Source organism: Oncorhynchus keta, chromosome 34 (assembly GCF_023373465.1).
Source record: "Oncorhynchus keta strain PuntledgeMale-10-30-2019 chromosome 34, Oket_V2, whole genome shotgun sequence".
NCBI classification, from domain to species: domain Eukaryota; kingdom Metazoa; phylum Chordata; class Actinopteri; order Salmoniformes; family Salmonidae; genus Oncorhynchus; species Oncorhynchus keta.
This window is the reverse complement of record NC_068454.1, coordinates 29,367,130-29,393,458: the sequence shown is the minus strand read 5'-3', so window position 1 is coordinate 29,393,458 and position 26,329 is coordinate 29,367,130. Positions and strand designations below refer to the sequence as shown.

Below are 26,329 nucleotides of genomic sequence, written 5' to 3'. Positions count from 1 at the left end.
GGAGGCAGTTTACTCTGGGCACCTCTGGGCACCTTATTCATCCAAGATACTCAATACTGCCCCCAGCCATGTATATATGTATGTGTATGTATGTATGTATGTATGTATGTATGTATGTATGTATGTATGTATGTATGTATGTGTATGTATGTGTGTGTATGTATATGTGTGTGTATGTATGCATGTATGTGTGTGTTATGTAGGCCTGGGCCGTCTGCCACAGACTCTGAAAGGGAGCTCCATGAAGGAGGTCTGTCAGTATGAGTTAGAGACGGTGTGTGTGTGTGTGTTAGAGACAGGGGATGCCTCCTAACTGGAGAAAATAAACAAAGGACACGTTAAATGAATCATGTCAGGACACAACAACACGATACAAATATTGAGTAGATACTATACATTGATGGACACATGTTTCTGAACAAACATGCACTAATACTTAATTTTTCTTAAAGTAACAAACAATTAGTTCAGAGATTATTGTGCAATTATCTTTTTACCATTTACTTCCTGAGTAAATACCTGGTATTTTTCGTATTGTAAATTAACGTGATACTGATTATTTTCATGTTTTAACCTGCCTTAGTTCATATCATATCCTATTAATTAAGGGAGTCATATTATGTGTATTGTGTTAGAGGGGTTGTACAGGGTTGTGGACTGAGGTGAGTTGGTTGGTTGGCTGACTAACTGACAATGCTGATGCTGACCCCTCCAGCTAAAACATCTAATAGCTCTTAATCTCAATCAGTGGAGACACATTAGTCAGGAATCCAGCAGCTACAGTATAGTTTCTGCTTCTCTTCTGTCTGCTCCCCTGGTCCCCACCCAGTAGACAGATGCACACACGCACAGACACACACACATGCAGGCACGCATGCACAAACACACACACACACACACACACACACACACACACACACACACACACACACACACACACACACACACACACACACACACACACACACACACACACACACACACACGCACGCACGCACGCACGCACGCACGCCACACACACACGCACGCACGCCACACACCATGGCCTCCTGAGGTTACAGAGCAACCTGCCTACCAGGATATCACTCCAGCAACCTGCTTCTCTCAGCCACCGGCACAGCTTCTTTTCCCTTCTCTTAAGTCAACCAGCAGGATCTCTGAAGCCCAGGTTTTGACAGCTGAAGTGTGTGTGCGTCCATGTGTGCATGTGTGTGCCTCTGTGTGTGTGCATGTGTGTGTGCATGTGTGCACATGTCCATCCCTATATGTGTGTTTCTGGGCAAACCATCCACTCCCTCACTTCCACTCCACCCTACACCCCCCTTCTCCTCCACCCCCCGCAGGCTAAGATGGTGTTCATTATTTGGTCAGAGTGGGTCCCGATAGTGAGCTGAGTAATTGAGGCTCCATCTGTGAGCTCTGCTCATCTGGTTCTCTGCTCCTCTGGGACCTAGGCGGTTTATTGGAGAGGGACCTAAAACTGAGCCAGGCAGACAGGCAGAGAGACAGTGATTTGTTTTGTTGTCATGACATGTGGATATACAGTCGGTAGTAAGTATGTGTCGTTGTCTTTTCATGGTCAACCAAACTTCATACAGTATATCACAGAATAATACAATTCCTGAATCTATTTTTGGAAATATGTTTTCACAATATCATGTACGAAATTACGAAATTATAATCATTTGGGGGAGGGTTACTGTGACCACAATAATTTATTCTCCAAACTAATTGTAAGGAGCTGCAAATAAGCAAGAGTCTCTTGTTCTCTAGATGGCAGTAGTAAGTTAAACATATCACAGAGCATTTTCAACCATGCAACAAGCGTGCTTGTGTGTGCATGGTGTGTGTGTGTGTGTGTGTGTGTGTGTGTGTGTGTGTGTGTGTGTGTGTGTGTGTGTGTGTGTGTGTGTGTGTGTGTGTGTGTGTGTGTGTGTGTGTGTGTGTGTGTGTGTGTGTGTGTGTGTGTGTGTGTGTGTGTGTGTTTGTGCATGCATTTGGTGTGCATCTTCTATCGAGTGCATGTTCCATGGCATTACTGTATTGATTAGAAATTCAAAGGTGTAGGCTTAACTCAGAATAGAGACAGTGTTTGGTTGTACTGTGGCGCTCCAGTAGTTTGATGTCACTATGCTCTGCCTGCCAAAACCATATTATTGTTTATTCCTTGAATAAATTGAGAGGTTGTCACATCTTGTTTCCGTTATAACCAAAGTAATTACCTTGAGATTGCTCTGTGTATTAAAACAACTGCACCAGGCTCAGAGATATCACAGTTTTACTAAATTGTGCAAATTATATTTTTGTAATCAAATGCAATTATATGTTATTCCTTGGTGACAATATTTATGAAAATGTCAAATAAATTAATTGGCACAATAAGTCGATGTCTGTGTGTTGTTTGTTGAATAAAAATGGAGGTGCTGTGGATGATTTTCCAAACTGTAAATTCAAAGACACCTTAACAGTGTTTCTACAGTGGAGAGAACATGAAAACATGTCAGAGTTTTATTTATGACAGACTGACTCTGGGTGTAGACCCTTAAATCATTTTGATTGTGGTTTATCCCCATCGTTTGCAGACACACACACAAACACACACAAGCATTTCATAACATGACTGAAGAAGCAATGGAGACGTTCATTTTGTTCTCAACATTTTTCTATGCCCCCCACGGCCCTGCTGTGTTGCTGTGTATTGTCCACATCTAGTGAAAAGCCCAATTCATTTCAATCTGACACATGAGTGAGGTGATTCATCCACCAAATTGCTGTCATCTAAGTGGTTGATGTCATGTAAGTGCTCTCTCTCTCTCTCTCTCTCTCTCTCTCTCTCTCTCTCTCTCTCTCTCTCTCTCTCTCTCTCTCTCTCTCTGTGATGCTTCATTGGCATTTTGCCATTTTCAGTAGGACTGCTGTGCACAACACAACAACACTGGCTTCGGTGTACCCCTAATAGCCCATCCACTTACACTAAAGCTCTGCTCTTCCATCAAATGTGTGTCAATATAAACAGTTGGCAATTTAAAGTTTTTCTGTTCATTTTTGTTCTGCAAACTCAAATGATCTTTTCTTATCCACAGTTCTTCTGAAAGACACTATGTTCAGCCATTGAGCAGCATATTACATGAAGCGGCTGGACATACATATTAGAGCAGTATTGAGCTGAATAGGAGTCTGACAATAACAGGAGATAGCCAGGAACGGAGGGGCCAAATGTAACTTGCTACTCATTTTGAAGTTACCTTATGATCTTAAATATTTACTATACTGAGTAAGTGTAAGATGTCAGAGGTTATGCACAATACACCTGAAAAGGTAGCTAGTCATGGAATGGCAATAATGTATACTGCAGACTGCATCCCTCAAGTCACTTACGGAAGGTGGCTCAAAGGGCATGGCACTGGAAACCACACATTACTCATCTCCATACGAACCCCACGACTCCATCATGTATGACCTTGGGTTATGTTGTTTGCATGTTTGAGTGCGTGGCAGACAGGAGAGCAGCTCCCTGTGTGTGTCGGTGGAGGACACGTGAGTGACGTGATGCAAGAGAGGAAGATAAGTGTGCCCTTCTAGAAGCCTAGTTCGAAAAGCCATGATGCTCATGACACACCACGGTGCCATTGGGTGTTGAGATGTTCTCTGACAGATGTGCTCTGTAGCTAGGCAGTCAGGTCCAGAGTGAGCATTACACTTATTGACAGGTGCAAGCCCTCCCAGTACATGGCTGTCATCATTATTAGTGTAAGGGCTTTATGTCGAAGCTGACATGATTCTATAGGTGTTAGTGTTGCTAATTAGTAGGTGAGGCTAACATGACAGGCAGACAGTTGGTTGCAGATATGCTTTTTCTAGCAGGGAATGGATTAATACACATGAGGTGTTTTCTGAAATAATGAGGGTCTCTCAATAGTGGTCACCAGTGTCAATGCAGGAAAAAAGTAAATTGTCAATGTTTGAATTATAAATAATAACTGTGATATTAAATGTGTTATAACGTTAATAAAAATGTCAAGCATCTATTCAAACAGTCAATTGGTTTACAGACACTCTATTGTTGAATTTACATTTAGTAAACATGCTTTCAAGTTATTCGGTTTACTGATGTAAGACATGAGGTCCGGCTTCACTTCATAATATCCAACCTATAAAAAACACTGTATTGTTGTGGTTGAAAGAGCAGTAGAGCTCTCTGCTCTCAGCTCTCTTTCCCCTAGTGAATACTGAATGTGAAGGATCATGGTTTAAGCTTCAAAGCTGCAAGTCAGTGCTTTGGAAGGGATGTAGCAGAACAGAGAAACATGTCCATTGGGCTAGCCTTGGGCTGTTTAGTGCAGTGTGCGGGCCGACTTCAATAGATAATGAGCACTCCCAGTTTACAGTGGCTACCTCCTTGTGTTACAGATTTGTCTCAGACACCTGTCTGTCTTCTAGAAAACTCAGAAAACATGTCAGATGAGGTCTAAACCATTCTACAGTTCAAAATTATGTATGTTTGCTTTATATTTTGTTAGTTAAAGACTGGTATAGGTCCTACACTGCACGATTAGAGTTAACACTATACCCACTAGTAATTTTTACAATTGTATTACATTTAAGTATATTCATCATATGAGCGCATGGATATGTGGATCTACTGTTTGGGTGGTGGAGATGACCATTCTACAGCATCAGAAGGGTACTGTATCAGAGGGGTACTGTATACGGAGAAGAGTCCAACCCCACAACAGGTTGAGTGGTAGGGCCAACAACACACTGTTGGAGTTATCTCTAGTAACCCACTAGTAATTTCCAAAATGGTATTACATTTAACAATGTCATTAAAGTGTAAAATACGACATATGTATTATTTACCCATTCTGGAAAATTATGGTAGAACCACCCAAGCATATGGTTTGAGACCATGAAACCCTGAGCCCATGGATATGTGGGCCTACTGGTGGTGGGCAAGATGACCTTTTACGGAATCCCTGAGAGGTATGGAGGAGAGGAGACCAACCCCAGAGGAGAGATGGGGAAGATCCAAAAGGTAATCCAGGTGAAATCTAAAGCCCTGGAATGTTTTATCAATGTCAAACCCAGGAGATATGTAGGGTACTTTATTCCCATGACTCCATCTCTGCCTAATGCTACCTTAATTCTACAAGTCAAACATTTATCCACGTGTAATATGCAACTATATGTAATCATTTAGTCATGTTTGCATGTATCAAATGACCTCTTCAATTTATGGGAAAATAACATTTTGCTCACTGAAAACCATGTAGACCATAAGGCTTGGGTGGATCACATCTACCCGAAACTTCCTTAAACTGATAATGATGGTACCCAGGCTAATGATCATATACAATTTATAAAATAGCCAATCAATAATATTGTTTTATGGGGAATGGGTGATCAAAACGCATCCAAAACTATAGACACATGGTGGTGCAAACACTAACACTAACCATGAGCCATTGACGGATTTCCATCTTGTGAAACAATGGTTCGATGCTAAGTAATATTAGACACACTTCTATGCGTTTTAAAAAGCCAAGACGCTCAAATTCTGTATCCTCCCACCCCGCCTTCCATTCTTTTCCTCCCCTCTCTCGTCGCTCTCTCCATCTCTTACTGTCTGTCGTACGTCCGTTTAGCTGAACACCTAGCAGAGACCTACTGATCAATGTGAATGTACGGAGTGAGGGAGTGTTGCTGGTCCGTTCCGCAAACAGATTCCTCTTGGCATCCCTGAAGAACGGCGCTCGATTAGGGGGACTCTCCTGGACTCGCGTGAGAGAAGTGCTGTGGCTCTTCAGCCCTCACTCCGCAACGATGTCCACATTTCTAATCGCCTTTTTCACCATATCGGGATTATTTTCGTGCGTGAAGACCCTGACAGACGTGGATGCAGAACAAGGTAAGAGAAGCAGGGTAGCAGCTGGTGCGTATGGGAGATGCACAGTCCGATCAAACTTCGCTGGTTCACTCTTTACCATACCGGTGCATGGCCGGGATAACGGGATAATTCAGTTTACTAACATTATGTTGCAACATAATGTTAGTTTTACTAGTCAGCATCGTAGATGAAATACTCTCAAAATTGCCCACCATGATTCTGGCGAAGGTGGTGCAAATGCGAATGCCATTCATCCCCATGCCATCGGAATAATTTAGTCAAAATGATGGGTTGACATTTGTGTATGGTCTATTTCTATTCAGAATGATGATTTAATAGGCTATAACTAAATGCGGAAGTTGAGCATCATAAGTAGCCTACCCTAAATCATAGTTCGTTGGAATATTGTCCATGGATACCTATGCTGTACAGTAGCCTGTAGCCTAGGTTGTTGTAGAATGCAGCCCGCGACATGCCATGCAGTGACACCAACACGGTGCAAAATAATTATGTTACCTTTCCAAAATTCTCGTCCAAAAACTGGTGATTTTGGCAGGAGCCTTGACTTGTATTAAAGTTTATTGACATAAAGTAGCCTATACATGGATGTTGCGTTTAGATGGGTTGTTCAGATGGGTTGTTCAAATGTGTTGTGCGCAACAATGACATAAACTGGGAAATGAATGTAGAAAGTGAGTGAATTGAAGAATGAAATTGGGATATGCCCATCCTCCATCTGTCAACTGATCAATTAGGTGTTTGTAATGCTCTCTAAGATAAATGTTCTACTTTTCAGCTCATCTTTTGTTTTACTTTGTTGCTATAGATAGTCTAGTTGATCTGTTGAGGGGTAGGCAATATACATATAGAAAACGTCACCAATACCCCCAACAGAGCGTGGAAACGATGGAATTCGAATAAAGCCTATAGCAGGTAATCACAGCAGGTGAACGAAACAATGTTTACTTTAGTCTTTGAAATGAGAAGATTAATTTAAAGTGCCAACTCCCCTTGGACGCCCTACTGCTCAGATAAAAAAAACATGTAATGCAGAGTTTGAGGTTGTCAGCATTGCGCCGCTGCTACGACTCAGACATCTCAACGTGAAGGAATCGGTGTTATAGGCTTTGCAAAATGTTTCAAGTGCGACTAAACTTCAGCATGGATTTCTTTCCAATTCAATAAAAAACTGACATGCCCACTTTGCACGTACACGCAGTCACACACACACACACACACACACACACACACACACACACACACACACACACACACACACACACACACACACACACACACACACACACACACACACACACACACACACACACACACACACACACACACACACACACACACCATCTAAAATGTTGTTGCTGAGATTTAATCTATTTCACCATACTATTGCGTGCTTTCATGTGGTTCAGGTCTGCACATCAAATAGTCTTATACCTGCCTCACTGAGGATATCAGACATATATGGCTATTAGAATAGCTTGAGTGAAATCCAGTTAGTTTCATTAAAAAAACTGTGAACTGGTCTGGTATCCCCTATGAATACTTCTGTAGAATTAATTATTCATGGGAGAGATGGAGGAACTTATCCATAAAGAAGTAAAGATAAAATGCCATTTTGGATTTAATAGACCGTAAGCATGCCTGTGCACAATACCAGATAGGTAAAGTAATTTGGGGTTTACGTTTTGATTTGAAATTACTGTAGGCTAATAGTTTTACTCAGAAGAATACCAAGTATTTTCTTGTTGTTATTTGTCTTGGGAAAGAAAGGTATGATACTTTTTTTTTAAACTATTTTTTTTATGCCATTATGCACTTGTTCCTAAATCAGTCCCTGCCATCTAACATTGAGCAGAGGCCAGGGACTAGCAGCACAATGCTGAGCAGACACAATGACATGATGAGAGTTGAGGAGAGGAGGTAGCTATAGTCCATACTAACCTGCCTTTATTTTATCACAGTACCCTTGATCTCCTGTGGTGTCTGCCACAGTAGATAACCATCACCACATACAAACAGCTCAAGGTTGTTTGAAATGTATGACCCCTTTTACCATGGCTATGGTTGTATGGTTAAATACACAGGTTGGATGCAATGGTTCCCTAATGTAATCTAATGACATTAGTAAGGTTTCCTTCAGGGGCTAATTAGATGAGATGTTATCTATCTGAGCATCATGCTTCTATGCTGGACTATCATCCAGTAGGATGGGAGGTACTCCTGTTGATGAATATAAATCAGTAAATCAGTAGTCTACATGCAGATATATATAGCATTATATACACTGAGTGTACAAAACATAAGGAACACCTTCCTAATATTGAGTTGCACCCCCTTTTGCCCTCAGAACAGCCTCAATTCGTCGGGCCATGGCTCTACAAGCTGTCGAAAGCGTTCCAAAGGAATGCTGGCTCATGTTGACTCCAATGCTTCCCACAGTTGTGTCAAGTTGGCTGAATGTCCTTTGGGTTGTGGACCATTCTTGATACACACTGGAAACTTTTCAGCATGAAAAAACTCAGTAGCTTTGCCGTTCTTGACACACTCATACTGGTGCTACCATACCCCATTCAAAGGCACTTAAATATTTTGTCTTGACCATTCACCCTCTGAATGGCACACATACACAATTCATCTCTCAATTATCTCAAGGCATAAAAATTATTCTTTAACCTGTCTCGTACCCTTCATCTACACTGATTGAAGTGGATTTAACAGATGACATCAATAAGGGATCATTGTTTCACCTGGATTCATTATGGAAAGAGCAAGTGTTTCTAATGTTTTGTACGCTCAGTGTATATTGTAATGTAAAATATTGAATATCTTAGATAAGTCATAACAGCAAATATCTATGACTACACTGATACAATTATGTTTTGTACAATCAGTGTATAGCCATAGATCTCTCTCTATGCATTTACAGTATGTTTCTGCAATATATTTCTACTTGTTGTTTTCTTTTTTCTTTTCTGTGGTAACAGTAGCCCATAAAAATCTGTTTTGTTTATGACCGAAAGGGTCTCCTAGAGATTTTCAGTGTCACCTTACTGTATGGTTGCGTTACATGATCTGCAAGGAGACTTTCCAAGGAAACGGATGTGTTTTACTCTTGACCCTCTGAGGCTCTTAGGCTGGACCCACTTCTGTTTTCATAGCTGGTGTACATATTTGTCCGGATGGATGGAAAGCATTTCTGTAAAATGTGCTGGCTGTTATTGCTTTCTAGGAGAACCACCCAACCCTATCCTGTTTCAAAATGGCAGAGCAAGTCAAGGCCTCTGCATCAGGTGATCTCAGTTTAATTTGTTTACTCAGTAAACATTCTCATCAAATCAAATCAAACTTTATTTGCCACATGCGCCAAATACAAAAAGTGTAGAGCTTACCGTGAAATACTTACTTACAAGCCCTTAACCAACATTGCAGTTCAAGAAGAGTTATACAAATATTTACCAAATAAACTAAAGTAAAAAAAAAAAAAAAAAGTAACACAATAAAATAACAATAACGAGGCTATATACAGGAGGTACCAGTACCGAGTCAGTGTGCGGGGGTACACTGTGTGGTAGAGGTAATTTGTGTGTAGGTAGTGGTGAAGTGACTATGCATAGATAATAAACATCGAGTAGCAGCAGTGTACAAAACAAATGGAGGGAGGGTCAATGTAAATCGTCCGGTGTCCATTTGATTAATTATTCAGCAGTCTTATGGCTTGGGGGTAGAAGCTGTTAAGGAGCCTTTTGGTCCTAGACTTGGAGCTCCGGTATCGCTTGACGTACGGTTGCAGAGAAAACAGTCTATGACTTGGGTGACTGGAGTCTCTGATAATTTTATGGGCTTTCCTCTGACACCGCCTATTATATAGGTCCTGGATGGCAGAACGCTTGGCCCCAGTGAGATACTGGGCTGTACACACTACCCTCTGTAGAGCATTACGGTCACGGCTGTCTCGGTGTGTCTGGACCATGATAGTTCGTTGGTGATGTGGACACCAAGGAACTTGAAACTCTCGACCTGCTCCACTACAGCCCGGTCGATGTTCTTTTCCTATAGTCCATGATCAGCTCCTTTGTCTTGCTCACATTGAGAGGTTGTTGTCTTGGCACCACACTGCCAGTTCTCTGACCTCCTCCCTATAGTCTGTCTCATCGTTGTCGGTGATCAGGCCAACACTGTTGTGTCATCAGCAAACGTAATGATGGTGTTGGAGTCGTGTTTGGCCACGCACTCGTGGTTGAACAGGGACTACACTACTGGTCAAAAGTTTTAGAACACCTAGTCATTCAGGGTTTTTCATTATTTTACTGTTTTCTACATTGTAGAATAATAGTGAAGAAATCAAAACTATGAAATAACACATATGGAATAATGTAGTAACCAAAAAAGTGTTAAACAAATCAAAATATATTTGATATTTGAGATTCTTCAAAATTAAGAAAAACCCTTGAATGAGTAGGTGTTCTAAAACTTTTGACCGGTAGTGTACATGTCAATGGAACAAATTACATTTTATAGGCAAAGCCCACTGCAGTACAAATATGGTGTAAAGATAACTTAAATGACCAAGACAAGACATTCTATCCAATTCTATCAGTTAAGTGCAATTGTTAGTGGACTCCTCAGTTCTACACAGGATTATGCTAGAGATAGAATAGCCCATGGCCCAGGGTATGTGAGCAGGCATTGACAGTCAGGTGCTCCCAGATGGCTTGTTATGGTCTGGATGTGGTTACTGGATGCTGAAAGAATTGGATAGAATGTCTTGTCTTGGTCATTTAAGTTCTCTTTATAACAGATTTGCACTGCAGTGGGCTTTGCCTATAAAACCGAATTTGTAGCATTGACATGTATATGATGAGAATGTTTACTGAGTAAACAAATCAAACAGATTTTCTTATTACTGCTGACACAATGTGATGTTTACATAAAATGGTTTTCCGCAGTGTCAGCTTAACTGAATAAATTCCAAAGACTATATTTAATCTACCACCATATACAGTGGCAAGACAAAGTATGTGAACCCTTTGGAATTATCTGGATTTTTCTGATCTTCATCTAAGTCACAACAACAGACAAACCCAGTCTGCTTAAACTAATAACACACAAATTCATGTATTTGTCTTGTCTATATTGAATACATAATTTAAACATTCATAGTGTAGGTTGGAAAAAGTATGTGAACCCCTAGGTTAATGACTTCTCCAAAAGCTAATTGGAGTCAGGAGTCAGCTAACCTGGAGTACAATCATTGAGACGAGATTAGAGCTGCCCTGCTCTATAAAAAACACTCACAAAATTTGAGTTTGCTATTCACAAGAAGCATTGCCTGATGTGAACCATGCCTCTAACAAAGAGATGTCAGAAGACTTAAGATTAAGAATTGTTGACTTGCATTAAGCTGGAAAGGGTTAGAAAAATGTATCTCTAAAAGCCTTGATATTCATCAGTCCACAGTAAGACAAATTGTCTATAACTGGAGAAATTTCAGCACTGTTGCTACTCTCCTTAGGAGTGGCCGTCCTGCAAAGATGACTGCAAGAGCACAGCGCAGAATGCTCAATGAGGCTAAGAAGAATCTTAGAGTGTCAGCTAAAGAATTAAAGAAATCTCTGGAAAATGCTAACATCTCTGTTGACAAGTCTACTATATGTAAAATACTAAACAAGAATGGTGTTCATGGGAGGACACCTCGGAAGAAGCCACTGCTGTCCAAAAAAAACATTGCTACACGTCTGAGGTTCGTAAACGAGCATCTGGATGTTCCACAGCGCTACTGGCAAAATATTGTGTGGACAGATTAAACTAAAGTTGAGTTGTTTGGAAGGAACACACGCTATGTGTGGAGAAAAAAAGGCACAGCACAGCACAGCACACCAACACCAAAACCACCAAAATCCCAACAATAAAGAATGGTGAAGGGAGCATCATGGTTTGGAGCTGCTTTGCTGCCTCAGGGCCTGGACAGATTGCTATCATCGACAGAAAAATTAATTCCCAAGTTTATCAAGACATTTTGCAGGAGAATGTAAGGCTATCTGTCGGCCAATTGAAGCACAACAGAAGTTGGGTGATGCAACAGGATAACTACAAAAAACACAGAAGTAAATCAACAACAGAATGGCTTCAACAGAAGATAATATGCCTTCGGGAGTGGCCCAGTCAGAGTCCTGACCTCAACCCGATAGAGATGCTGTGGCATGACCTCAAGAGAGTGATTCATACCAGGCATCCCAAGAATATTGCTGAACTGAAACAGTTTTGTAAAGAGGAATGGTCCAAAATTCCTGCTGACCGTTGTGCAGGTCTGATCCGTAACTACAGAACATTTTTGGTTGAGGTTATTGCTGCCAAAGGAGGGTCAACCAGTTATTAAAACCAAGGGTTCACATACTTTTCCCACCCTGCACTGTGAATGTTTACACCGTGTGTTCAATAAAGACATGAAAATGTATAATTGTTTGTGTTATTAGTTTAAGCAGACTGTGTTTGTCTATTGTTGTGACTTAGATGAAGATCATATCAAATTTTATGACCAATTTATGCAGAAGTCCAGGTAATTCCATAGGGTTCACATACTTTTTCTTGCCACTGTATCTTGTGTGGTTCAACAAGGTCTCAACATCTGCAAAACAAAGCCATTATCTCACCTCTGCACCTTTTCCTAACAGTCAAGCTGTTAGTATGCTTCCCCCTCGTTTTCTAGCCAACTTAAAGCTTGAGGGGCAAAGTTCAATAAACATGAGACATGGGGATGAATGATGCCAACTAAAATACAGAGTTGACCATACAGGATTTGTATGAATCACTTCTCAGGCAGTAGTACTAGACCAACCACTACCTCATCTCTTCCTCTATAAATCAGACTAGCTTTCAGCACTCACTGCTCTGAGACAACAAGCTCTATTTCATCCTGGTTTCAAGAGGGTTCAAGTATAAGGGGAATCAGCTGACCAATATCTACAGTGGTTTCTCCCATCACTCTTCACACTATAGTTCCGACTGCCGACCCGAACAGTGTTTTTCTGGTTTGGATATTGAATTTTCACATGGTTCTTTTCAGCAGTTACAGCAAATACGGCCAGCAGTGTAGTGCTCAGCTTGGCTTGGTTCAGTTCGGCTCAGAAGTGTGAAAAATCATGTTTGATAACAGTGTCCTATTGCGGTTCTGTAGCCATTGGATTTTGATTGTGATAACTCAGTATCACCCTGCATGGTCTTAACACACGACAATTCAATTAGCTGTAGATTGGCTGACGTGGTGGAAGAACTCCAGCCATCCACTGGATAATTGACTTGACTGGATTGATTTGAGTCTGCCGGAGGAGGAGCCTTTGTGTTTGACCCGTATGATCTGTTTGTGTTGATTCTACTCATTTGACTCAATTATTCATCGGTGAGGGGTTTAATATTCAATATTTCTGAAATGTTACAGAATTGGTTATGTGATTAATGAATCAATGAGTGTTTCCTACTGAAAAGGGGCCTGTCTCTAAGGACATGTATCAAATTGCCGGCAAAGCCAGATAGTGCTACTGAGATGGCTGCTGACTTGGAAAATAGGCACAATTAAATTATTGATGTGATAAAGTAATAACTGTTTAATTGCCAAATATGCTGATGAAAGGGGAGGGCAGGAAAGGGGGAGCGGGGGGCAGGAAAAGAGCTGTGACGGAATAACCCTAATATGACCAGAATCAGTTCATTTGAAGATAAGGTCATGGAATGGTAGATGAGATAGAATAGTATATTTACTGCATTGTATATGTTAACAGAACAAATTGCATAACACATTGTACATTGACTGTTGCCTTCCACAAAAACAACACGCATATACAAATACATACAAAGCAAACCGAATGACAGCAGCCAGTAGAGACTAGAGACTAGAGCCAGAACATGGAAGACATAGAGAATCATGTACTGATCATGTAATAATCATCTGTTGTACAACAACAAGACAATCAGGACTAAAATGGTTTAAAAGTGGTGGCTGTCTGAATGTGATGTGTTGCTTCAGTAGTCTCAGCTAGCTTCTGGCCTGAGAGGGAGAGTTCTTCTTGGCTGCGGCTGGGGAAAGTGTCTCATTCAGGGGGCTAAAGTCTGTACTCTCCCTCTGTCCATCAGTTTGACAGGGTAAAACGGCGATCACAGAGAGGAAGCACCCCAAGGAGCAGGCCTGCTAGTGACTGTGTGCTCATCATACCTTATAGGAGCCAGCCAGGTCTCACTGAGGCTGAGTGAAATGCTGCTCTCTCATCTTGTTTCCCACACATTTCAGACTGAACATGAAGCTTTACCCTTTAGGAAATACCACTGCAGGTTGCCCTTTTCTCTAACCTTAAACTAGTTTGTGTAGTTGACCATAGGCCTTCTCCTTTAACTGCCTCATACTGTCACCGCGGTAGCAGAGGGGTTAGAGTTGTTGTTGCCCTGGAGGATGTTACCATGGGGATAGCCTCCTGATGCACCATACTGGAGATAGACACCTAGAGAGAGAGAGAGAGAGAGATAGACACCGAGAGAGAGAGAGAGAGAGAGAGAGAGAGAGAGAGAGAGAGAGAGAGAGAGAGAGAGAGAGAGAGAGAGAGAGAGAGAGAGAGAGAGAGAGAGAGAGAGAGAGAGAAAGAGAGAGACACACACAGATCCAGGTCTGTAGGTCAGTCATGCTCATGTCATGCCCCTGTGCCATAGCATTGTTGTATCTGTGGCCCAGGGACCAGGCTGTAATGTGGAGCAGGGACCAGGGCTGCTAAGCCTGGCTGGAGAGACTCTATCCCTCCCAGCTGCCACCTGGCACAGGACACAGGCAGAGCAGAGGGCTCAGGGGTCGATGCTTGCAGCAGTTGCCCAGAAATGAGAACAGGCGGGGGATTCATCCAACACCCAACAATCCTCATTCAGCAACAGCAGAGAGAGTCACCCAGGGCCATTTGGTGATGCCACCATATAAATATAATTAGTAATAATAATTCCATGCTACCCTGCCCTTCATTTAATCAGGGTGATAAGAAAAATACAAAAATAGCATTGTAAATAATCTACATAATTTAATTGTCTGTAATCTTCCTTATGGACTTGATCATATGAATGCTTTAGCAACAATGGTAAACTGTGCAATCACTGTATATTTTGAATAATTCGTTTTTACTCATAGTCATAAGACATAAGCTTTTAAGAGGTTCTGAGTTAAAATATTAGTCTTCTATGGTCACTGCTAGGAGAGAGATCCATTGGAGTAAAATATTTTGATAGGTGCAAGGCATTTCAATAAGATACAGTATGTATAGGAAATGCATAGGCAGTACTGTCTATGGGCATTAAACACACAAATGCACCCATGCTTGACACACACACACACACACACACACACACACACACACACACACACACACACACACACACACACACACACACACACACACACACACACACACACACACACACACACACACACACACACACACACACACACACACACACACACAATTAAACAAACTCGCAGAGGCTGGAAGCTTTAAGTGGATGTCTGAGCTGCTGCCCATGTAGAGGGTCTTTGGCTGTGTACATTGTTGTCCAGGGCTTCGGAGGGTTACGGGAAGGATGAAAGAGGGAATTATTGTCATTCATGTCCATCCCGCTCCTCTCAGGAATGATAGGATCAGTTAAATCTGTGGCAAGTTAATTGACGGGTACACTGACATGTTGGGTTGAAAAATTAGGGTTGTCTATCGAATTAGGTATCCTCTTTTAAACCATTGTTTAGTCTGACTGTATGTCTAAATCTGACAGGGTCACCTGTCATCAATCTGTATCGGTATGTTTTTCCTTGGAAGTTGTTCATTTGCTACTGGTCTCTTACTTACATGCTTTGACGGTGCAGTGACAGTCCTGTTAATTTCTGTATTAATTTAGTTGTGTTTGTTCCTCATTTTACCTTAATATGATTAGAGTATGTGTTTCTGTTAGAGGAGCTCTTAGTTTGTTTCCTGTCCCTCTCTTCTGTTGGTTTGCAATCAGCCCTTTTATTGCAATGTGCAATTAGGCCCTTTGCATGCTTTGCCTTGCTTGTCCGTGCTGTGCCTCAGTGCACAGTAAAAGTGAGCAGAGATTAACCTCTCGCCTCAGACACACAGACGAGACTGTCACATTCACAGGTATCTGCAGCTCTCTGACTGATAATGGATGTTTGTCTGAGACGGCCCTTGCTGTCAGTACTCTGAGACAATACAACCAAAGTGTTTCTTACAGCAACTTTTTTGAGACAGTGGGACAGTGGTTGGTTATTATTGCATCAGAATGGCTGGGATGGGTGTGGGTTGCAAGCCAAGTGTTGCAAGTGGACGTACTGTCTCATGGTTTCGAGATAGTCCCAGACCCCTAATGGACCTTACAGATAATTGTGTATGTGAGGTACAGAGATGAGGTAGTCATTCAAAGATCATGTGAAACACAATTATTGCACACAATAATTGTCCATGCAACTTATTATGTGACTTGTTAATAAACAATTTACTCCTGAACTTATTTAGACAAAGGGGTTGGATACTTTGTAAAAATTACGTAATTCCACTTTGACATTATATGGTATTGTGTGTAGGCCAGTGACACACAATCTCAATTTTATACATTTTTAATTCAGACTGTGACACAACAAAATGTGGAAAAAGTAATGGGGTGTGAATACTTTTTGAATTCACTGTAGATACCGAATTTAGCTGCTATTTATACAAGGTTTACTAAAATGACTCAACAAATAGCCTAACAATGAGGAAAAAAGTAGTTGGCTTGGGTATACATTCAGCCACTATTTATTGTTGAACTCAGCTGGTTTTGTCTGGCTAATAGCCTACACAAATGGGCAGCAATAGTCAAGGTACATTCAATCGAATCAAATGAAATCCAACTTGAGAGACTCCCCTGGTCTCCTGAAGTCCTCCTTTTTCGTATGCAAATTTCTTCGCCACGGCATGTAGGTCCAGGTTGCTGAACGACTTTTTTCTATGAGTATTGCCAACCAAGACAGTCTTTCCTGAGACATTGTGCATATTATGTCCATTGCACTGCACACAATCTAAACTTACTCTTGAATGATACATGCCAAGATATACCAGAGATAAGGGACTGTTGATATTACAACCACACTCAAACTCCGGTTCACCTGAAAAGTTTGTCTTGAGAATGGCGTTATAAATATATCCTCGACCAAATCGATATCTTCTCCTCCTTCCGCCATTGTGGGTTGAAAAAACAGCTTAGTAGTACGCAAATGAATTTGTTTATCAAATTCAGTTTCCTAGTTCTGAGGTTCTGCATAGACCTTCCCATATAGGACCTGCCTCTCAATATTGGTAATCCAATCAAAAGACGTGCACGCACTACGCCTGCTAGCTGGCTCCTGTGTAACATTGGAGCCAGCCAGCAGGCGTACAATAGCCAACTCTAAAGCTGATTGGTTGACACTAAATTTTCATTTCCAATCACTTTAAGCTACAAGCGCCCTCACTGTTGATTCTGAAGGCCTGAGTGCAGATTTTAGACCCCTGGCAACACATGATGGCTGAATGTGATTGGATAAAGGATCTAACATAAAGACCAGCCCTCCAAATCTCAACCTGGGGCTGGAAGCAGTGCAATCAAGAGGAAAGCTATGAAATGAAGAGTATAACTCTTACTCTGGGAAATAATTTAATACATATTTGTGGGAAAATATATTTTAAAAAAATATTATATTCTGATGATGTTTAGGCCAGCAGACAAGGCCTTGCTGGCCCTGACGGCCCACCACTGGTAGACTTCCACAAGTCTGGTTCATCCTTGGGAGCAATTTCCAAACACCTGAAGGTACCACGTTCATCTGTACCCCTAATAGTATGCAAGTATAAACACCATGGGACCACGCAGCCGTCATACCGCTCAGGAAGGAGACGCGCTCTGTCTCCTAGAAATGAACATACTTTGGTGCGAAAAGTGCAAATCAATCCCAGAACAACAGCAAAGGACCTTGTGAAGATGCTGGAGGAAACAGGTACAAAAGTATCAATATCCACAGTAAACGAGTCCTATATCGACATAACCTGAATGGCCACTCAGCAAGGAAGAAGCCACTGCTCCAAAACCGGCATAGAAAAAGCCACTTTTGGGAGAAATGTCCTCTGGTCTGATGAAACAAAAGTAGAGCTGTTTGGCCATAATGACCATTGTTATGTTTGGAGGAAAAAGGGGGAGGCATGCAAGCCGTGGAACACCATCCCAACCGTGAATGCCAGAGGTGGCAGCATCATGTTGTGGGGGTGCTTTGCTGCAGGAGGGACTGGTGCATTTCACAAAATAGATGGCATCATGAGGGAGGAAAATAATGTGGATTTCTTGAAGATACATCTCAAGAGATCAGTCAGGAAGTTAAAGCTTGGTCGCAAATGGGTCTTCCAAATAGACAGTGACCCCAAGCATACTTCCAAAGTTGTGGCAAAATGGCTTAAGGACAACAAAGTCAAGGTATTGGAGTGGCCATCACAAAGCCCTGACCTCAATCCTATAGAAAATTTGTGGGCAGAACTGAAAAAGCGTGTGCGAGCAAAGAGGTCTACAAACCTGACTCAGTTACACCAGCTCTGTCAGGAGGATTCGGACAAAATTCACCCAACTTATTGTGGGAAGCTTGTGGAAGTCTACCCGAAACGTTGGACCCAAGTTAAACAATTTAAAGGCAATGCTACCAAATACTAATTGAGTGTATGTAAACTTCTGACCCACTGGGAATGTGATGAAAGAAATAAAAGCTGAAATAAATCATTCTCTCTAGTATTATACTGACATTTCACATTCTTAAAATAAAGTGGTGATCCTAACTGACCTAAGACAGAGAATTTTTACTCAGATTAAATGTTAGGAATGGTGAAAAACAGAGTTTAAATATATTTGGCTAAGGTGTATGTAATCTTCCGACTTCAACTGTATATGTTTCTCTGTCTCCGTCTCTCTCTAATTACACACTTTCTTTTCTCTGCTGTCACTTTCAAAGATAATTATTGTCTTTCTGGGGAGAAAATCAAAGGCATGATGCAAATAAACAATAAAAAGTGAACAGTAATTATTACACTCACAGTTCCAAAAGAATAAAGACACTTCAAATGCCATATTATGTCTATATACAATGTTGCAACGATGTGCAAATAGTTAAGAAAAAAAAGGTAAAATAAATAAACATACATATGGGTTGTATTTACAGTGGTGTTTGTTCTTCACTGGTTGCCCTTTTCTTGTGGCAACAGGTCACACATCTTGCTGCTATGATTGCACACTGTGGTATTTCACCCAATAGATATTGGAGTTTATTAAAATTGGATTTGTTTTCGAATCTGAGGGAAATATGTGTCTCTAATATGATCATACATTAGGCAGGAGGTTAGGAAGTGCAGCTCAGTTTCCACCTCATTCTGTGGGCAGTGTGCACATACTTCTCTTGAGAGCCAGGTCTGCCTACAGCAGCATTTCTCAATCGCAAGGCTATGCTCACTGAGTCTGTACATTGTCAAAGATTTCCTTAATTTTGGGTGGTCAGGTATTCTGCCACTGTGTACTCTCTGTTTAGGGCCAAATATCAGTCTAGTTTGCTCTGTTTTATTGTAAATAATTTTAGTTTTCTCATGATTTGGTTGGGTCTAATTGTGTTGCTGTCCTGGGGTTCTGTGGAGTCTGTTTGTGTTTGTGAACAGAGCCCCAAGACCAGCTTGCTTAGGGTACTCTCCTCCAGGTTAATCTTTCTGTAGGTGATGGCTTTGTAATGGAAGGTTTGGGAATCGCTTCCTTTTAGGTGGTTGTAGAATTTAATGTCTCTTTTTTGGATTTTGATAATTAGCAGGTATCGGCCTAATTCTGCTCTGCGTGCATTATTGGGTGTTTTTGCAGAATTCTACATGCATAGTTTCAATTTGGTGTTTGTCCCATTTTGTGAATTCTTGGTTGGTGAGCGGATCCCAGACCTCACAACCATAAAGGGCAATGGGTTCTATAACTAATTCAAGTATTTCTTGCCAGATCCTAATTGGTATGTATAATGTTATATTCCTTTTCATTGCTTAGAAGGCCCTTCTTGCCTTGTCTCTCAGATCGTTCACAGCTCTATGGAAGTTACCTGTGGCGCTGATGTTTAGGCTGAGGTATGTATCGTTTTTTGAGTGCTCTAGAGCAACAGTGTCTAGGTGGAATTTGTATTTGTGGTCCTGTCAACTGGACCTTTTTTGGAACACCATTATTTTTGTCTTACTGTGATTTACTGTCAGGACCCAGGTCTGACAAAGTCTGTACAGAAGACATATGTGCTGCTGTAGGCCCTCCTTGGTTGGGGACACAAGCAGATCATCAGCAAACAGTAGACATTTGACTTCAGATTCTAGTAGGGTGAGGCGGGCCTTACACTGTTCTAGTGCCCTCGCAATTAGTTGATATATATGTTTTTTTTCTCTCTCTCTCTCTCTCTGGTCACACACTTTTTTTTCTCTTCTGTCCCTTTCAAAGATAATTATTCTCTTTCTGGGGACAAAATCAAAGGCATGATGCAAGTAATCCAATCACAGGTGGGGGGGTGGAGCAAACTGAGAGGGGAAAAACGACACCTCCTCCACCACTGATTGTACAGCAGCTCTGAACAAGCTCTCAGTATGGAGGAGATTAAATAATCTGTTTATTAGTTTATTTTGTCAGGAGATGAGAACGACGAGCGCCTCTTCTGCTGATTAATAATTATTGTCAAGTTGACGGAAACCCTCACAATCAATGACTCTGCTCAGAGCTGATGTTATACCTTAATTGGCAATTACATTGTTCACAGCAACAGATCATTCCGTAAATTATATTTTTGGTGTAGTGACTCAGTCACTGTCCTGTGGCTATGAAAATGGGCCTTTCTCATGTTTTGATCTGTTACGTGTAAAGGCTTTCCAATGTTAATGTGCATTGTGCAACCCTCAACCACCATTAGAGCTTTTAGTAAACAGTTTTTGATGTTTGACAAATTATTATCTGTCCTGATTGTTCTGATATCACCTGAAGCAAACTGACTGTTTTCTTGTAATCAACCGATGGCTTATCACTTCACTGACGTGGTGCCTGTTGTGTTCACATCACTGAAGAATCACCAAGCTCTCATTAGTATTTAGAGAGAGAGAGAGAGAGAGAGAGATACTGTCACGCCCTGACCGTAGATTGCTTTGTATGTTTCTATTTTTAGTTTGGTCAGGGTGTGATGTGGGTATGTATTCTATGTTGTCGGTCTTGTAGGTTTTCTTTTTCCATGTGTTTGAGTTGTAGGTGATTATTTTCTGTTTCAGTGTTTTCACCATACGGGACTGTTTCGGTTTTCCTTTATTTTTTAATTTGTTTGTATTCAGTGTTCAGTTTATTAAAGGCATCATGAACACGTACAACGCTGTGCTTTGGTCTACTCCTTCTTCCACCAACAAAAATGGTTACAGAGACGCCAGTCCTACTGAGGTGGCAGAGTCATCATGATGTGAGCAGCACTGTGGAAGACATAACGGTCCATACCTAATTATCTGATAATAAAAACACTGATAATAAGACACTGATGCTTCGAGAGATTCCCTTCTGTGTAATCCAAAAACATACAATGCACTACAAACAATTAATGCTTATTGCTTCTTGGTACGGTGTTGTACATTCATGACCTGTCTGTGTTATGAATATGAATACTTGATTAAGTGATACTTCAACTTCTGCCATAGTATATTGATGGGAGCAGTTGAAAAATCTTTTCAGAACTTCAGAGCCCTCTAAACATCTCTTTAAAGATTGCCATCTGATCCTAGACCATTAACTTATTGTGGTCAAACCCTACCCACTCATACCGATTATGCATCTAAAACCAGTCCTTTAGAACAATGCCACCAAGTACACTACACTTCTGACATTTCACACTGTGAAAATGGCGAACTTGATTTTGAACATAAGATTGACCAACTCACTGAAGACATTACACTGACTCATATTTCAAGTAAGATAGACAAGGCATTGCAATATCACCCCGATGAGATTAGTGACGCAGTGGCTGCCTACAGTACGTCTGGTAGGTATCAGATGCTGACTCCAGTGTACTGACGTTTTAGATAGCTCAGCCGTCATGCAAGCCAGCTCCTCTGACAGTCAGTCGTTTGAGGTCAGATCAGGGCACAGCCCGTCTGTCCAGACCAGTATAGTATGTGACATGATTCTAGAAGCAGCAGACTGCATTTCATTGACCACATCATACAGTAACTGAAATAAGAAGTATCCTATAAAGTATAAGCCAATAAAATAATATAATTTACTATATTCCACAGGTCATCTGTATAGGGAATGAGTAATGTAGTTTGAATATTTTTGACCATCAAAGTGTCAACCTAGAACCAGCCTCCATGGCCGAACAATTCTAAGGGACATGTCCAAGTGAAGACCAATTTCAGAATTCCAATATGCTCCTACTCTTAAGTCAATGAAGCAGCTAGCCTCACAGCATAAATCTCCAGAAAGAGCTTGAATTTGGTGCTTCATTCAAAGCTTAGGAGCCTCTCTAAGGGGATTTGTCTCACCCTACTACAGTATGTTGATGTGCCCAATTCATCCCACTGTAATGTTTCCGAACAAGAAATGAAAAACTGGGTGATGGAGAGAGAGGGCGCCATCATTTCACTGTTGTGGTCTTCAAAGTGATTTTTTGGCCTATTTAGATTATGTACTGTTCTATTGCTGTTCTAACTAGGCTAGTCCATCATTTGATGCGACTGGTGCATTGAGCTTCTGGAAAAAGTTGGTCATTCCTTCATGGCTATCAATGAATTTGATAAACATACAGGAGTGCTTTGCCTTTAGAATGCCTTGTGTCGCTTCGCCATCATTATAACAATGACTGACGGCTATTCCCCTGTGCAGGAGTGACATATATGTCACTTGCTACTGTAGTTAGGCTACTCAATCTCTGTTCCTTTGGAATAGCCACTTTACAACTTTTCTCGCAGATGTCAATCTGATATGAATCTGACCACACAGTTAGTTTGTGATACTTGAACAAATCCTTTGCAGTTAAATCAACAATATTTTCTTGAGTGAATGAAATTGCATTCAATTTATATTCTGTGAATTTGTCTGTCTACGTGCTGTTCTCAGGGTCTGTAGTAATGAGTTTCTCAGGGATGGTCGGTCAATCTGACAGATGTATCAAGCACATCAAGTCTGCATTGTTCAGGATTTTCAGACAGGGAAGCCTTGGGAAAGTATGATTTATTTCGGAGTGACAGTCTGTCACAGATTAAAATGACTGTCAACAGATTCCAACACCTAGGATGGTCTCTCGGTATGGCAGGCAGCCAGCCAACCGCCCCCCATCGGTGGACCTTTCTGCAGATAACCTCCTTAATTTGTATATATGCCTCAATACAATCGTGTTCTCTCCTCCCGGTAGCTAGTGTTTCCCAGAGGACACATGAGGTGCTTCATTATAGTGAGGCCCCTTACCGACCATCCTCCGCTCTACTGTCACCTAATGGCTTTCTGCGCAGCACAGCCACGGATTAGAGTTCCAAAGCTCATCCTCCTTATTTTCCTTTTCCTCTTTCCTTTCTTTCTCAGGAGAGGAGATGCAGTCAAAGCCGTAGTAGCTTGCAGCCTTGCTTTTATATATTGGTAGGAAGAGAACATGAAAATGGCATTGCCCTTTGCAGCATTGAATTGATGTGCTTTTACACAACACAGGCATGGAAGTAATGCTCCCCATTGTAGGACTTAAAGCTTATGTTATGTAGATAGGTCAGCTAATCCACATGTAATTTACAGCTAGACAGTAAGTGGCTTTTTAGTGAGTATACAGTATCAGCATTATGATGGGGGAGGTGGTGGTGCTAAGGGATTCATTTAATGAAGCAAACAGAAGAAAGACCCTGTTTCCGTTCTAAAGCAATCCTGGTTGTTTAACTAAATGTTAATGGGGACAGCAAAAACAACATATGTATGATGGATAATATATAGACTAATCACATTATGTTATAAGAAGAATATGCTATTGTCTATTTCCTTTTCAGATCACATACGTTTTTCTTTAACTTTCAATCCAACCCTGCGAGACACACACATAACCCGCAGGGTTGGAGACCGGGTCAGCCACAGCACAGCGCTCCTTGAGCAGATTTAATGATCAACATACAGTGTCTTAATAGATACTATTCTTGTAATACATTCAATTATGATTACTTTTGTATAGAGTAGCAAAATTCCGCTAACTTTCCCAAAATTCCCAAGTTTTCCCAAAATCCTGGTTTGAGGATTCCGAATTTCTTGCCTATACCTTCCTGATTCCGAGAATCCTTCAACCAGGTTTTCTGGAAAAGTATGTCATATTGGGAAAGTTACCAGAATTTTGCAAGCTACTTGTTTACCTACATTCTGTATCTAATTGGCTAAATCATTATGTACTTACAACAAGTAGCCAGTATAATCATATTATATAGGAGGAACATTGATTTTACATACATTTCTACAAATACAGGAAGGTTGGATAGATTTTTCACCATGTTCATGATTACAGTAGTTTAAGGGTGATTGAAGGTCATTCATGGGTGGCTCTTGGCCCTCAGACCACCTGTTGAGTAGCCTTTCTATGAGTAGACGGTCTATAGAGGTTTAAGTGTGTGAAAATGGTAAGGGTTATGAGTATGAGCACTGAGTCCACAGATCCAACTAGAGTTTATTAAAAACAAGACAAGAATGGATCCTAAGAATGATGGATCTTTCATAACCAATATGTTTGATATGATTTCCAATGCCTTATTTGAGTTGATTGTATATCGTTCATGAAAGGGAACAATGGGACTCTGCTATTTGTTAAAGTCGTGTTGAGTAGGGGTGTGTGAACAGTCTCATGAATAAGTCTCTATCATTCTAGCAGCAAACGATTTGCAACTGTCAAGCTAAAGAGCACAATGATTCTTCCCCCATCTTATTATTATTCACACTTCAGTAGATAGTGGTAAGAATTGTACAGATCAAGAGGAATGGTATCAGCAAGTAATATTCCTTGTAGTCTAAGACTATTAGTGCATGGTTCAGTGTGTATTTTGAATTGTAAAGCTACTGTTAAACCATGCATTTTAATTAGCTCACAGGACATGCCCTGCATGCTAACTATTACAGGAACCAAAATGTGTTATTGATGACAGATGAACTAAAACAGGCAGAGAGTATGAGATTATTTTAGAAGCTTATTGAATGTTGAAATAGAAAATACAAAACACACATCATTTTGTTAGAGTTGTGTGATGCCTAGCTCGGCTGTTGAAGGCAACACTTCATGTCACCATTTTGAGTATTTATTTGAATGACTTGTGGTAGCTGTGGTGATTAAAAAGGGAGGCATCCAGATGTATTTATTTGATTTTATTTAACCTTTATTTAACCAGGTAGGCTAGTTGAGAACAAGTTCTCATTTGCAACTGCGACCTGGCCAAGATAAAGCGTAGCAATTCGACACATACAACAACACAGAGTTACACATGGAATAAACAAAACATACAGTCAATAATACAGTAGAACAAAAGAAAACAAAAAGTCTATATACAGTGAGTGCAAATGAGGTAAGTTAAGGAAATAAATAGGCCATGGTGGCGAAGTAATTACAATATAGCAATTAAACACTGGAATGGTAGATCGGCAGAAGATGAATGTGCAGGTAGAGATACTGGGGTGCAAAGGAGCAAAATAAATAAATAAATAGACACCAGTATGGGGATGAGGTAGGTAGATAGATGGGCTGTTTACAGATGGGCTATGTACAGGTGCAGTGATCTGTAAGCTGCTCTGACAGCTGGTGCTTAAAGCTAGTGAGGGAGGTGTGAGTCTTTTGCAATTCGTTCCAGTCATGGGCAGCAGAGAAGTGGAAGGAAAGATGACCAAAGGAGGAATTGGCTTTGGGGGTGACCAGTGAGATATACCTGCTGGAGTGCGTGCTACGAGTGGGTGCTGCTATGGTGATCAGTGAGCTGAGATAAGGCGGGGCTTTACCTAGCAGAGACTTGTATATAACCTATAGCCAGTGGGTTTGGCAACGAGTATGAAGCGAGGGCCAACCAGCGTACAGGTCGCAATGGTGGGTAGTGAATGAGGCTTTGGTGACAAAACGGATGGCACTGTCATAGACTGCATCCAGTTGCAAAATATTTGAAAGGATATGCGACAAAGAATATGTAAAACGATATATACAAGGGACATGACAGGACAAAGACGTCTGACTGCTACGCCATCTTGGATCATCTCAGCCAGCCCATCCTCAGCCAGCCCATCCTCAGCCAGCCCATACTCAGCCAGCCCATACTCAGCCAGCCCATACTCAGCCAGCCCATACTCAGCCAGCCCATACTCAGCCAGCCCATCCTCAGC

General features: G+C 41.2%; 1 protein-coding gene across 1 annotated transcript in view; it reads left to right on the top strand.

Annotated features, from left to right (window-relative positions):
• Positions 1-5,681: 5,681 nt before the first annotated feature.
• Positions 5,682-26,329, top strand: part of lrp1bb (low density lipoprotein receptor-related protein 1Bb) — a 410,377-nt gene continuing 389,729 nt past the window's right edge. Inside the window, exon 1 of the mRNA XM_035749708.2 lies at positions 5,682-5,908. Within this exon, the coding sequence (XP_035605601.1) occupies positions 5,824-5,908 (85 nt within the window). The 5' untranslated portion in view covers positions 5,682-5,823. The remainder of the gene's footprint in view (positions 5,909-26,329) is intronic.